General features: G+C 46.3%; 1 protein-coding gene across 1 annotated transcript in view; it reads right to left on the bottom strand.

Annotated features, from left to right (window-relative positions):
• LOC147622985 (ribose-phosphate pyrophosphokinase 1-like) overlaps positions 1 to 14624 on the bottom strand; it is an 82828-nt gene that overhangs the window by 32387 nt on the left and 35817 nt on the right. The window contains exons 4-5 of the mRNA XM_086821012.1: positions 14099 to 14242; positions 13824 to 13991 (exon numbers count right to left, since the gene is read on the bottom strand). Coding sequence (XP_086677138.1) covers positions 13824 to 13991; positions 14099 to 14242 — 312 coding nt within the window. The remainder of the gene's footprint in view (positions 1 to 13823; positions 13992 to 14098; positions 14243 to 14624) is intronic.

The following is a 14624-nucleotide window of genomic DNA, read 5'->3' as shown; positions in this document are numbered from 1 at the left end:
GCATCCTGCGAGAGTGAATGTCAGCTGACTCCTGCCCTGTCTCGATGTATGAAAGACCATAACCTTGGTTTTCCCAAGGTTCACAGTAAGACCCCTCTGTGTGCAGAAATCATGGAGTGCATGTAGATGCTGCTGTAGACCACCTGGGGACTCAGACACTAATACAATATCATCAGCATAGAGCATAATATGTACTGAGGTACCTGCTAAATCAACTCCATCTCCGCCTCCCCGTGTAATGAAGTCAGCCACCTCATCAATGTATAACCCAAATAGCGTGGGGGAAAGTGGGCATCCTTGCTTCACACCAATGGTGCTAGCAATAGTCTCGGACATACCTCCTGGACATCTGACTCGCCCAAAAACCTGCTCATATAATGCATAGATGCCCCATGTCATATCTGCTGGTATGCCAAGAGACTGCAGGCGCTGAAAGAGCCTCTCTCGTGGTACTGTGTCAAATGCCTTGCGGAAATCCACAAAGCAGCAATAGAGCTTTCTCTTCCTCACTCTGGCCTGATCAACCATACATCTCAAAGTGAATACATGGTCAGTGGTAGAGAAAGCTCTCCTGAAGCCTGCCTGCCCTGATGAGCGTAAACCTGCTCGCTCAGCATATAAGCTAAGCTCCTGCTCCAGCACTGCACCATAGAGTTTGGCTAGCACGTGGCCAACCATAACCGTCCTGTAGTTGCTCGGATCGAGCATATCCCTTGTTTTGTGAATCGGCACAATGGTGTGCATCGTCCACTCCGCAGGCAAACCCTCTGCTAGTGCCCTGTTAAACAGGTGTGCAAGAAAAGGAGCTAAAGAATCTACTGCATATATGAGATGCTCACCCTGCAGGCCCATATGGTCGGCGGCCCGTCCATGCTGTAGGCGGCGGATAGCTTCCTTTACCATCGAGTGGGTAAAGAAGCTAGCTGTGGTAGGTCGAGGCTCCTGTGGCTGAGGTATAGGTGGCTGCTGTGGGGCATGGTATAGACCCTCTGCATATGTGTGCCATGTCTGTGGGTCTGCAATAGGTGTCAGGGTCCGGGGCTCTCTGAAGTGCCGCCATGAGACAGGGCTATCTCTACTCATGAAGAAATGAAAGATCTCTAGCTCCTGTATCTCTGCGAAGGCCCGCCTTTTGCGGCGAGTAAGTCTCCTCATCTCTCTCCTCGACTCCTGCTCTGTGATGGCTCCCAAGGCTCTCTGTATGCGGAGTCGTGAGTATAGGGCTCTGCACTCGTCATCATACCATCTGTTCTGGGGCATAGTCCCAGGTCTCGCAGGCTCTCCTGAGTGTACACGATGTGGGAAGCTCTGTAATGCAGCCGTGTGTAGGAGTGATGCGAGCTGGGCTATAATGGTATCCATAGATGCCAGGGGATCCATGAGTAGGAGCCCATCCTCTACTCTGCCAGTGTATATGTCTGCCATGTCATGTGAGAGAGAGAGAGAGAGAGAGAGAGAGAGAGAGAAAGTTGTATTAACGTCTACTAGAGGCCGAACTCGACCTATGAGACAAATCAATGTACAACTGTCAATGTCTTCTGGATGTCCAAAAAAAAAAGAGGACAAAATGAACATGAAATAAACTATGAAAGTACTGAGCTAGTGGGGGGGTGTGATGGATGGGGCACTACTGCTAGAGGCTCAGTATGCAACCTATATGCGTAGGGTATACAAGAATGCAATGCAAATCTGTCTAGCTCCAACCAGTACCATAATGGGGGTGTAATATGTGTGTGTGTGTGTGTGTGTGTGTGTGTGTGAGAGAGAGAGAGAGAGAGAGAGAGAGCAAGCCCTGCGCTGCAGCTCTGTGCGCCACATGTGCTCCCTGGTGACCAGCTGTCCAACAGGAAGCACCCTTATGTGGAGCTGCAGTCCCTTTCCAAGAGATAAGCGTGTCTCTGCAGCCACCAGCCCCCTCCTCACAAAAGACGCATAGGCCCCCAATGATAGCATAGGGGCCACTATTATCCCCTAAAAGGGGTTCTTTTATTTTTAAGGCTTTTAAACCTTTGTCCCCTCTAACCCCTTTGTCCCCATGGGTTATGAGAAGGGACTTTAATCACTTGGCCCCAAACTGGTGCCATTCACACTGTCCACCATGTCCTCGTGCACATTTGCAGACTGTCAAGAAAAAAACACAAGGTCGTAACAACTACTCCCTTTGAAGTTCTATGGTCTGAAATTTATTGATGGCCAAGGATCTGTGGGGTTTGTTAATGGTGATGACGACATCTCGCGGATATTGCACCTCCACTCCTAGGCGAGGTGGTCAGCAAGCTCCAACACCTGCTCTACCACTCAGGAACAGAGAAGATGGGATGCATGAGATGCCCATGCCATGGCTTTGATCTCTCTGTGTGGTCAAGAGATCAGTTATCCTACACATCCGGTCATGCAAGACTTAAAACCGTGCATAGGATGTCCTTGTATCAAGCAAAGAATGCTAGAATTGCATACCTCAAGAAAGAACTTGAGAATCTAGAAAAGCATAAAGGTGACAATATGGCCAAGCATCTTACGAAGACCCAAGATCTTCGAGAGCACTTGCTAAAAAGGATACTACTATCAGTACAAGCTAATTATGGACAGCCATCAAGCAAAGCAAAGAGTGATGCAGATCACCCCAAGAAGAAGGGCAAGTGTCATTATTGCAAAAAGCCAAGGCACTACATCAATGAGTGCATCAAGAGACACGCCAAGGAGAAGAAGAAAAAAGGCTCTTCTAATGCTCCTAGAGGCAAAGCCGATGATTCAGCTAACTTTGTGCAAGAGGATTGGGCTTTTTGGTGCAGTTATGATGCATCACAAGAGCACTTCTCTATCAACGTTAACAAGAAACAAGTTATTTGGTATTTTCATAGTAGAGCCTCCACACATATCACCTCCAAGAGGGATTTGTTTACTTCATTGAAGGCTGCCCTAGAAGGTTAGAAAGCCACATGTGCAAAGAACTCTTCTTATCCTGTCAAAGGCATTGGTGAGGTCATACTCACAGCTATAGATGGTATAGACCTAAGCATTTCAAATGTACTTTATGTGCCAAGGATAAAGAAGAATATGTTGTCAATCCCGTCTTTTGCCAAAAGAGGACTTTGAGGATGATAGATGCACAGTGAGAGATAGAGAGAAAGACTATGGGATAGTCACTTCTCGGACTTTGTACCAAAGCCTGTATCACTTGGACTCATTTGAGAAGAGAGCACAAGATGCATGTTTGACCATTACTTCTACTTCCATGCAAGAAGCCAAGTTATGGCAGGCCAAGTTTGGGTATGTGAATTATGGCAGGTTGATGTTGCTACAAAGGCATCAAATGGTGTAGGATATGCCTCATGTGGAGCTCCCACCTAGACATGTATGTGAAGGGTGCATTTTGGGCAAAATGCACAAGAATGCCTTTCCAAACGATGTAAATCTAAGGGCTATCCGGAAATTACAGCTCATACACAGTGGTGTGTGTGGTCCCATAAGGACACCATCACTTGGAAAGCATCTTTATTTTGTGACCTTCATTGATGATTACTCTAGATTTGCTTGGGTGTACCCTTTAAAAGAAAAATCAAAGGTGCTTATGTATTTTCAGCATTACGTAGCAAGAACTCAAAATGAAAACGGTCGCACAGTCCAAACCCTGCGCTCAAATTGAGGGGGGCTAAGGCTCTCATTGACAAGCCAGGTGGTATCACAGTTGGAAATGGGTACATTCAGGAACGAGTTTTCATCTTCCACATTGCAGAGGCAGCCTTGTTGTTGAGTCCAATTGCAGTGTGGGCTCCCAGATTTACTTTGCACCATGGAAACACGATTTCTCCTTGGAATCGGACCCCTTGGTGGAGGCAACTCGCATCCCAGTCATGATATGCTTTCCTGGTCTTCCCAAAGAGTACCACTCCAACCAAGTGGAGACCCTTATTTTCTCCTCCCAATCTCATCCATCCCCTCAACTCTGACGACTCCCCTTGACACCTCATGGATCACCCGTTATTCCTTTTGTAGATGCCCCCCCTTCGACACCCCTTGACACCTCATGGATCACCTGTTATTCCTTTTGTAGATGCCTCCCCTTTGACCCAAGCTCTCTCAAAGAGGTAGTGGCAAAGAGGTAGTGGTGTCTTTTTGGGTGTGTCTGGTCCTCCACCACTCCCATCCTACACCCACAGATGTCAGAGCTGCAGTGTACGATGTGCATATAGCCTAGGAGACCCACATCTTCATCTTCTTTCACATCAGCTTTGCAGCTGAGGGAGGGTGCTTCACTTACCTTCACATTAATGACCTTCACCCAGGTGAGGCTATGTCATGTGCCTCATTTGAGTGAGACTTTCTGACAGGCCGAACCTGCGTCCATTTAGATATTGAGAATTGCAGCTGGATGCCCTTCTCCATTACCCTCCAACCTTGCAAGGATTGCAGCCCCAACACCCCTTCCAGTCAGAACCATAGGCTCTAGACAAGACTTTTTGGCAAGTGTCTCTTCGGTAGCAGATTTGAAGAAATGGCTCAACCTACAAATAATGCAGCCACAAGAGCTCGACCACCACCGTTTGGCGATGGTAAGTTGGATGGTACCAACAACAATACACTCTGGAAGTTCAAGTTGAGGTCCATTTTGGACTCTTATATGTTGTGGGAGACCACCAGTGGGCTTGATGCGAGGCCGGAACCAACTCTAGGTCCAACAGATCCAACCCAAACAATTCCGCTAGTTCCAGCTCTTGCTAGCATCATTATTTCTATGATAACTATGATTCAGCATACAACTATCATAGCTGAGGCATGGGTGGTTCTTCCAGTACAAAATGACAAATCAAACGAGGATCCAAAGCTAGTAACCCCTCTTCTTCAACTGGGAAGAAAAAGAAAAAGACGATGAAATGCTGTTACTGCGACAAGCCCCGTCACATACAAGCTAAGTGCAAACAAAGGAAAAAAGATGAGAAGGATGGCACGCTGAAGCCGTCTACAAAGGGAGCGTCCCGACACATGGACAATAAAAAAGTCCATCTTGGTAGTGGTTGGTTCTTCCTCTTACCTTTCTTTGTGCTTGTTCAGGACTCTAGCAGCCCCTCTTCTTCATTGTGAAGAAGAAGAAAAAGATGATGAAATTCTTCTACTGCAACAAGCCCAGTCACATACAAGCTAAGTGCAAACAAAGGGAAGATGAGAAGAATGGCAAGGTGAAGCCGTCTACAAAGGAGTCAAGTAACAGTGTCGAAGTGGAATTGAATCTCTTTGTAGCAATCGAAGAGATTTGCGCAAAATCAAAGCATTCCTCAGCACCCAATGGTTTGTGGACCATCGACAATGGAGTGTCCAACCACATGGCCAATAGGAAAGTCCATCCTGGTGGTGGTCGGCTGGTAGCGGTCAAGAATAATGCCAATGCCCAACAAAAGGCACAAGTGCTATTTCTTTTGTGTCAAGCAATTGTGATACTAATACACCAACCGGATGTCCTCAATGTACCAAATATCAAGCAAAATCTTACTGTCCGTTGTGGCCATGATAGATCGTAACCTAAGGGCTCACTTTGATCGGACTGGTGCAGTCATCTTGGATGCCAGTGGCAATGTCATTGGAAGAGAAACCAGACCCAACAGACAATATGAATTGTCAGCCTTCACTGCTCAAGTTGATGTGGGCACAAGAGGTTTGGACACCTACACTATGTGGTCCTTGAAAGAGATGAAGAAGTCTGGAACTGCGGAGCACCTACCAACGTTTTCAAAAGTGTCAAAGGCATGAGAAGCTTGTATGATGGGCAAGTAACATTGACAACCCTTTCCGCGAGAGAGCCGCAATTGAGCTGAGTCTCCTCCAGAGCTTCTACATGCTACCCTTTGTGGTAAGATGATTATAGTAGGAAGATGTGGGTGTATTTTCTTCAGGATACGGCAAATGCATTTGAAAAGTTTACAGTATGGTATAAGACCACGGTAGAGAGTTTACACCAGGTGAATTTAATGTCTACCACAAGGAGCATGGATCAAAAGAAATTTGACTACTGCTCATACTCCTCAGCCAAATGGATTTGTGAAGAGCTGCACTGTCGTGGAGATAGCTAGGAGTATGCTAAAAGGGAAAGAATTGCCAAATACCTTTTGGACCGAGGTAGTTAACATTAGAGTGCACATTCTCAACAGGAATCACCCCAACATAGTGAAGGGCCGCTCCTCAACAGGCATAGAAGCCTTCACTGTGATTGTTATGTGCATGTTACAGACTCATGAAGGACCAAGTAAGATTCCAAAAGCCAACAGTGTATCTTGCTAGGGTACATTATGCCTGCAACTGTTTGCAGGTCAGAGAGAATAGAGGAGTGAAAGAGGGCTCACACATTGTCAACAAGGCACTTGTGGCTATCAAGAGCTCTTAGAAATAGAACAATTTCTGAGTGGTTGATTGAATGGAGAGATCATGTGTATAAGGACAACACTTGATAAAATGTTGCTTCACTCCACTGACAGCTTCCAAAAATGTTTCTTGATCTTCCTTTCATTGGGAGAGGAAGAAACTTATGTCTTATTGTCTTTACATAACAAGGCTAGCATTGAGGATGGATCATTGGTGTGAATCATATTATTGCGTTATATATATAGTTGGGTTACAATAGTTTTAGAAGAGTTGCTCTATGACACTTGGCCCTTGAAAGAGCGGCCTCCCAAGGGCCTAGCTATTCGATAACCCACTGGCTTGTCACATCTGTGACACCCTTGGTGATTACAGGTGCATGGTATGGGACATGCATGCCTTCATGATGTGGACTAGGCCAGGGTTACATTGGTCTCTAGCTTGGGGGTGGTGGCTTGACATTGTATCCGGTTTCTAGCTTCTGGTAGGGCAGCAAATTCTAGCCGAAACCCACCTTTGTCCCTTGCTATAGTTGATGTGTTTGCGATCATGGATTACAGGTTACTTGATTTGCTTTAGAGATGTTTTTATATGTGAGCAGATCTTGGGCGAACACTCAAGTAATCCAACTTATTATTTTGGGGTGTTTTACTATCATCAATACTGAACATTGGAGCCTCACAACATATGAGCAGCAAAAAAGACCCTCACACTCTTCCCTCGGCCTTCAAGGATATGCAATCAACCTAATGGACTCTAAGCTCACACTCAAAGAAATCAGTGAAAATTCACTCTTCTTAACATTCATAGGCTTGAAGAGATTGGCTCAGCATATCATACAGCATTCTGATCCCAAAAAGCAATCTTCAGATCATTCCCCCTTTGAAAGGCAAAATTGATGAGAACTGCCTAATTTGCATGCGGAGTAGTTTCCTTTGCAATAGACCTCCATCAACTAGCACCCAATTGTAGAACCTTGGGTTAGTCATGGAACGCCTCAAAATATATCTTACAAAGAAGCTACTTGACTGAAAGATTATCAAACCCATCCCAAGGTAGGCAGCAGTCCAGTATATTGGCACATGATGTAGCATTCAGAGCTTGGATGTTGAGCAGACAGCATAAACCTCCTTTAATCCAAATGTAGTTGACAGAAATACGTGGCGGTTCCAAGGTACTCAAAATCCAAGACTCAAAATACAGAGGTCAGTTGTGCAATACACAGGCTCTCGTTCTGCTAGACAGGTGAGCTTGCGCTGCTGATTCCTGCCCCCGCTGCCCCTTTGCTGCCCCCGCCTGCCCCACTGCTGCCCCTGCCTGCCCCCTTTGCTGCCCCAGCTGCTCCCGCCCATCTGCTCCCGCCTCTGCCTCCCCTTCTTCTGCACCCGCCTCTGTTGCTCCCGCAGTCTGCTTCCGCCTTGCTGCACCCGCCTTGTCCTCCCCTGTTTCCCTTTTATTTCAGCAGCATTTTTTTTGGATTCAAGTCGGCCGCCCACACTTTCTCGATTGGCTTTATGGCTTCTTTTGCTGCAGCCAATCTTTTGTCACCCCCACTGGCCGGGAGAACCATCAATTTTTCACAAGATGAGCTCACCTCTCTTCAGCACGACATTGACCTTGAGGTCCAGACCACCCTTGTTGCAGAGTTTATGGTTCCCACCCCTCTCGTTCGCAAGCCCGTGAATGGCTTCTAGCAGCTCTTCCTTTGGAGCTGATTGTGCACTTCCAGGATACTCGTTTGCTTGGTCGAGGCTTCTTCCAAGTGGACTTTCATTCTTCAGAAGCTACTTCTCACGTTTTGGCTGGCAGCCCCTTCCCTCTTGACCCTAGGAAGATTTTCTTCTTTCAGTACCAGGGCTTTGATCCGCTAACGGAGGATCAGCACCTTACCCCGGTCTCACTACGGTTCCCTGCTCTTCCTCGGTCCTATTGGAAGCTCTTAGCTTCCACAGGGACATCCTTTGGCCAGGTTCTAGAGGTACCTTTGGCCAGGTTCTAGAGGTACGAGTCCTTCTGAGCTCTCCCGCCTCGGCTTCCGTGGCTGTTACTGCCACTCTTGATGGTGTGTACCCCGGGTCCTTGTGTTTGTTCCTAATCCATCGATTACGGACAATCATATTATGCTTCAAAGACCTCACAAATCTCATTTCCACTAGAGGATGGAGATTGCAAGAAGACCTGACCAATGTCGGATTTGTCGTCGACAACGCCACATTGCTAGAGATTGTCCCATATCGAGGGGCCATGCTAGGAGGCGGCGTGGTCCTACCCATCAGATGCCTTCTGCAGTTGCTGAGACTCCAGTTGCTCCTTTGCCACAACAGACCACACAACATTGGGTTGTGGTTAGGGATGGCAAGCACCCTCGCACCCCCCTACCTGCCCCTTCACCCAGACCCCTTGTGGAGCACCTTAACCCTTATGCAGCTCTTGCCTCACAGGATGTTCATCCTTCTTTGGAGGATGAGGCTTTGCAGGTACATGATCTGGATCCTTCACAGGCGGATGCTGCAGGATGATTGTACCCTTGAGGATGATGTTGCGCAGCGGCATTGTCATGGTACCTTTCCAGTTTTGAGGACTAGCCTTGGCTTTTTCCCGAAGTGGGAGAGAGAGGTAAGGTTTACATTGTCAGATTTTCCCTCCCTTACCTATGCGAGACGTACTTCCGCCTCTAAAGGGGGTCCTTTGTCAACCAGGAGATCTGGTCGTTCCTACTCTCAGTCCTTATGAGGATTGTCTCTTGGAACATTCAAGGTCTTGGGGGTTTTTTTCCGCGTCGAGACGGAAACAAATTGTAAAAACCTAGCTTCATTGTGCAATCACACATGGACCTATGGATGTATTGCTCTTGCAAGAGCACAAACTGGATGCTAGCCAGTGTGGGAGATCAGGCAAGCTTCTCTCGGGACACACCTTTTGGTCACCAGCTGCTGGTACCAAGGGTGGTGTTTGTATCTCTCTTTCAGCTTTGATCTTGCCTTGCATCATTGGACATGGTGTCATTTTGCTTGCGAGAGCGCAATGGATCCTTCTTATGCAGGGTACTACACGCATTGGTATTCTCAACCTCTATGCTCCTAACTATAGAGATGAGAGGATTGCCTTCTGGAAATCTCTCACTACACTGATGCCTCTTGCCGGACATTGGATTATTCGTGGGGATTTTAACATGGTTGAGATGCCAACATATAAAAGAGGTGGACTCGAGGGCTTGGTGCATCCTCTTGAAAGAGCGTATTGGGAGAGGTTTATACTCTCCATTCATGGCAGAGATTGTTGGCATGAGAATGACATTTCGAGGAGACCATCCACTCTTCTTTATTCATGATCTAACAGGAGAAGGGATGCAGAATGTATTTATGCACGGTTAGACAGATTTTATGTGGATGATTGGGTGCTTGACAGAGGGGGGCATACCTTTATTGCTTCAGGCACCTCTAAATTGGATCATTGCCCAGTGGTTTTATGTATTAGAGATCCGAATTGCCATGGATCAGCACCCCATGTACGCATCCCTAGTCATTTGTTTTCAGACGCAGAGCTATCACGTCGTATGCTTGATATTTGGAGATCTCATGATTTCTCACAGGCTCTCAAAGCCTGGCCACTGCTCTCTGTGCTATTAGTGACTTTTATCACACATGTGCCCTGTCTAAGAGGCAAGAGGCCTTGGATTTAGAAAGGGCTAGTAGACGTAGATTGGCTACCTTACCGAAAAAGCACGAGAACATCCTCGTGCTCAATGGGTTGTAGATTCTTTATGTAGTGTTTTGCCAGAACTTCATCACTCTCTTGGGCAACGTGCAGAGTACCGTTTCCATGCCCAAGAATCCTTTTGGACACAGATGGGTGGCAGATGCAACAAACATTTCTTTGCTACTCACGGCCCATCTCATGCCAGAGATAGTGTAAGGCAGTTGTAGGATTCACATGGCACTCTTCACTCAGATCCTCTTATGGTTAGACAGATTGCCACTGATTTCTATCGCCAGCTTCTTAGTGCTGAGCCGCACTCTGATTTGGGACACAGGGCATAGAGGAAGGTTTGGAATGCATTGCCACATTTGATCACTGAGGAGATGTGTGCCACTCTGGATGTCCCTTTTTCTATGCAAGAGTTGAGTCATGCTCTTCATGTCCAGGGGAGGATGGCCACTCCCCTGTTTTTTTCATTACTTTTGGGATGAGATTGGGACTGAGATCACATCGGCTCTCCAAGAGATGTGGGACACAGGTTCTATGCCTTCTTCTCTCACTGAGGGGATTATTTATCTTGTTCCTAAGAGTGGGGATAAGACATTGATTGGCCAGTGGAGACCTATCACCTTACTTGGGACTGCATATAAGATTCTTGCTAAGACAGTGAGCATCAGATCGCAGCCAATTTTGCAGGATGTCATTCATGATACTCAGAATGGATTCTTACATGGCAGAAGCATCTTTGATAACATTTTCTCCTTTTGGACGGCCGTCGAATGGGCTAAAGTGAGCAATCAGCCCTTAGCCATTCTGCTCTTGGATTTTGAGAAGGTCTATATTGGGACTTCCTTGAGGGTACTCTTAGCCATATGGGCTTCTCTCAGAGGTGGATCAAGGGAGTTTCATGCACGTATCGTGATGCCCACAATAGAGTGCTCGCTTATGGTGATAGAGGAGAGCGGTTTCAGATTTCTCGCTCAAAACGACAGGGTTTCCCTTTAGCCCCATTATTATATATCATAGTTGCAGAGGCCATGAGCATCTTTCTCCACTCCACTGTTGGTATTTATGGATTGAGGTTGCCTCTTCGAAGTCAAGGAATTTGTTGACTTTGAGTTAGCTGATGACACAACCATGTTCTTGGAGGCTTCACATATATGCTTATGTTCCTTCCGGGTAGCACTATAGGAGTTCTGTTTAGCAACAAGGGCACTCATTAATTGGCAAGAATCTGTTGGTTTTTGGGTTAGTGATTCACTGAGAGTTACTTGGGGTGCAGAGCTTGGTTTTAGTTTTACTTGGATCAGTAGAGGATGCACTGCTAGATATTTGGGATGCCATGTTGGGATTGATATTTCTCTTGCACAGCAGTTTGCTCCGATACTTATGAGTATCCGGAAGAAGCTCCTTCATTGGAGCTCGAAGAGATTAGATTTAGCTTCCAAAGCTTTGGTGGCTAATCAAGTATTGCTTGCCTCAGCTTGATTTATTGCCTCTTGTTGGTGCTTCTCTCGTGCGTGCATTGGTCAATTGCGGAGATTGATCCACAATTTTCTCTGGTCGGGTTTGGATGGCACCTCAAACACTCGTGCCAGGGTAGCTTGGTTCACAGTTATTCAACCCAAGCGAGAGGGGGACTTGAATATTATCGATCCGGATGTCCAGTGCAGGGCGTTGCTCTGCAAACTTGTGGTCAGAGCTTTCCTACCAGGCACTGAGCCTTGGAAGGAATTTTTGTTGTCTCAGATTTCCGAATGTACACCCCGGGTCGGGAGAGACAGGATGCCCAAGACACGATTTTTGTTCACAGAGGCTGATATCAGGGCACCATCTTCCCCTCTTATTGCACCCATTGTCAGAGCATGGAGAAGAATGAGATCTTATTTGCGACAAAGGCTTCCTAGGTCTCTGCATGAGGTTGACCGACAACCTATTATGTGGAACGAGCTCATCAAGGATGAGGCCGGTCGGCCACTTGGTGCACTCCTTATATGCAGTGGTCATGATGGGAGAGATGCGCATACGCAGCTCTTGGAAGACCTTTAAGAGTCTTCCCTAGGATCGGAAAGCTGCATCCATTCAGCATCTTAGGGGCTCTCACATTCGTATTGATCAGATTGATGATGCAGCTATTCCGCATGAGTGGCTCTCTGGGACCTTTCATAGAGACTATCATCCGAGTTGGCTGGGAGTTTTTTTGAGGATAGGCATACCTCTGCAAGTCATTGCTCTCCCGGGCCAGGAGGCTACAGATTGCATCATTTACTCTATCATGCCTGGAGGGAGATTGAGGAGATGTAGTATGGAGGAGATCATCTCAAAGACTAGGCTTAGTCTAGTGAGGATTGTTGGTCGTTCAGGGAAGCATTCGTTCATTGACCCTTCTCCTCACATAGTGACTCATGGCTCTTGGTGTTTGTGGTTATATAGTGGTAGTCCTATCAGATATCTTCAGTGGGATCCAGGAGAGTGGGAGTGGATTGATGCCTTCAATCCTTTGAAAAGCCTTCCTTTTTTCAGTTTCACTGTCCGGAATGCCAAGCTTCTCCTCACTCGACAGATACATAGGATCCCTACTCTTAGGCCTCATTGGGAGAGCTATGATATATTTCTCCAGTGATACAACGCAGATAATTGCATAGACTTTGGCACTCATACAGAAGGAGCTAGATCTCTCATTTCTTTTGGTTATTCTTACATGGTGGTCTCCCCACCAATAAGTGGAGATCGGTTTTCGGTGTAGCTCCTTCCTGCCCTAGGTGTGCGGAAGATTCTGAGACTATACAACATTGTTTATGGGGATGCAGCACTGCACATCATATTTGGGGTTCTGTAGCCCAACTTATGGGCAAATTCAGTGGCCGAACCATGCATGTAACTTGGGAGGTAGTTGCTTGGCTCTCCCAGTCCGGTTCGCAGCTCTTTTATGAGGGCAGTGGTACAGATTCTGCTATTTTCATTCGTAAAGGTATTGCCCAGCATGGTTTATTGCAGGATGTCCCTCACTCTGGTTGTGCACCCCCCAGACAGAGGATTGACACCAGTTGGGAGATTGTTGCCAGTATTACAGCATGACAAATCTGGAGAGCTAGATGCAAGGAGGCTATTGAGGGTGTCCAGATTTTGGGATCTGAGTGCATTAGTACTATATGGGGTGATATCATCCATACTCTTATGGCTACTTGGGCTTGTATTGAGGGGTCCTCTCGTTCTGCGCAAGCAAAGCGCGTGATATGTATGCGGGAGTGGGACCGTGGCATCTCCTTTTCCTCTAGTCCCACAGGTCTTTCGTGGCATCATGATGCTCCTCAGTGGTTGAAATCACCTTACATATTGGGTGATTCTATTCTTTTCCGGCTTATAGCTGTGATTGTTGTATGTCTTTTTCATACTTAATAGAAGTCTCTTTCTGAAGAAAAAAAATACACAAAGGTTCCAAGATACTCAAAAGACTTTACAGAGAAAGGACTATGAAGCCACTCATTAACCAAAGATGACACAGCATGGCATGTTAAGGTAACATGGCCCCAACTCTTTTCTCAACTAATCCATCCCAGCCTTGGCTTGGGAATTCAAATACGTTCTATGACTCTAGGATCTCTACTACTTGACATAAGACAATAAAGCATTCTGTAAAGACAAATATAGGGCCAGAAAGACCAAAGCTTAGCATATAAAACCAAATTTAACCATATGGCAACATTTTCCTTCATGATTATTAAAGTGAGTTAACAAAGGAGAAACAAACTATCATAAAACCAAAGGTTTACTTCTGCAATATTGTGTCCTTGCCGCCTTTTGTCCACTATAGCAAGTGGTGCATCTGATAACTTTTTCGCAAAGGCTCGTGCCCGGGCAACACCGCCAACATCAGGAGAGACGACCACCAAATCTTGTGACGAGATCATCTTGCTGGCAAGGTAGTCCAATATAACAGGCTGAATGGGAGCCAGATTAGAGACTCTATTCGAACCAGAAATGGTTCTTCATAAACAAGACTGAAGGTACATTCAAAACCATAAGAGAGACAAAAGTCTAAAACTACCTGCCCGTATACATGGTCTACAGGTATGTCAAAATATCCAATAGATTGTCCAGAGTGCAAATCACATGCAAGAACACGGTTTGCTCCTGCTTCTGTGATCAAATTTGCAACAAGTTTTGCAGCAATTGATTCCCGGCCATGAGTCTGATCAGACAAGATCTCATTATAAATTGATTTTTTTAGAAATTGTACTCACACACCCACGAGTGGGTTCTCCCCCCACCCCCTTCCAATATCACTCCCCACCGTAGCTAGCGAGATTCCAACCCAGGAGCTTCCCTTGAAACTCTGAACCTCTCACTACTTTGCTACGAGGCGGGAGTGACTACTGGATTTAACAGCACCAAATTACCAAAAACTACATTAGACATCATTAGCAATTCAGAGCAAGCTTCGAAAAATGGTTAAGCAAGCATCATGTCGTGTCTCAAAGAATTTAGAACCTCATCGATTTAGCAGTCTCAAGAAGTTACTAGAAATCAATGTAGCAGCACCAAATATAAAAAACAACATTAGACACCACTAG

Source organism: Cibotium barometz, chromosome 27 (assembly GCF_041138505.1).
Source record: "Cibotium barometz isolate CiBa-2024 chromosome 27, ASM4113850v1, whole genome shotgun sequence".
In the NCBI taxonomy this organism is placed as follows: Eukaryota; Viridiplantae; Streptophyta; class Polypodiopsida; order Cyatheales; family Cibotiaceae; genus Cibotium; species Cibotium barometz.
Note: the sequence above shows the minus strand (reverse complement) of the source record. Positions and strands in the feature narration are given on the sequence as shown.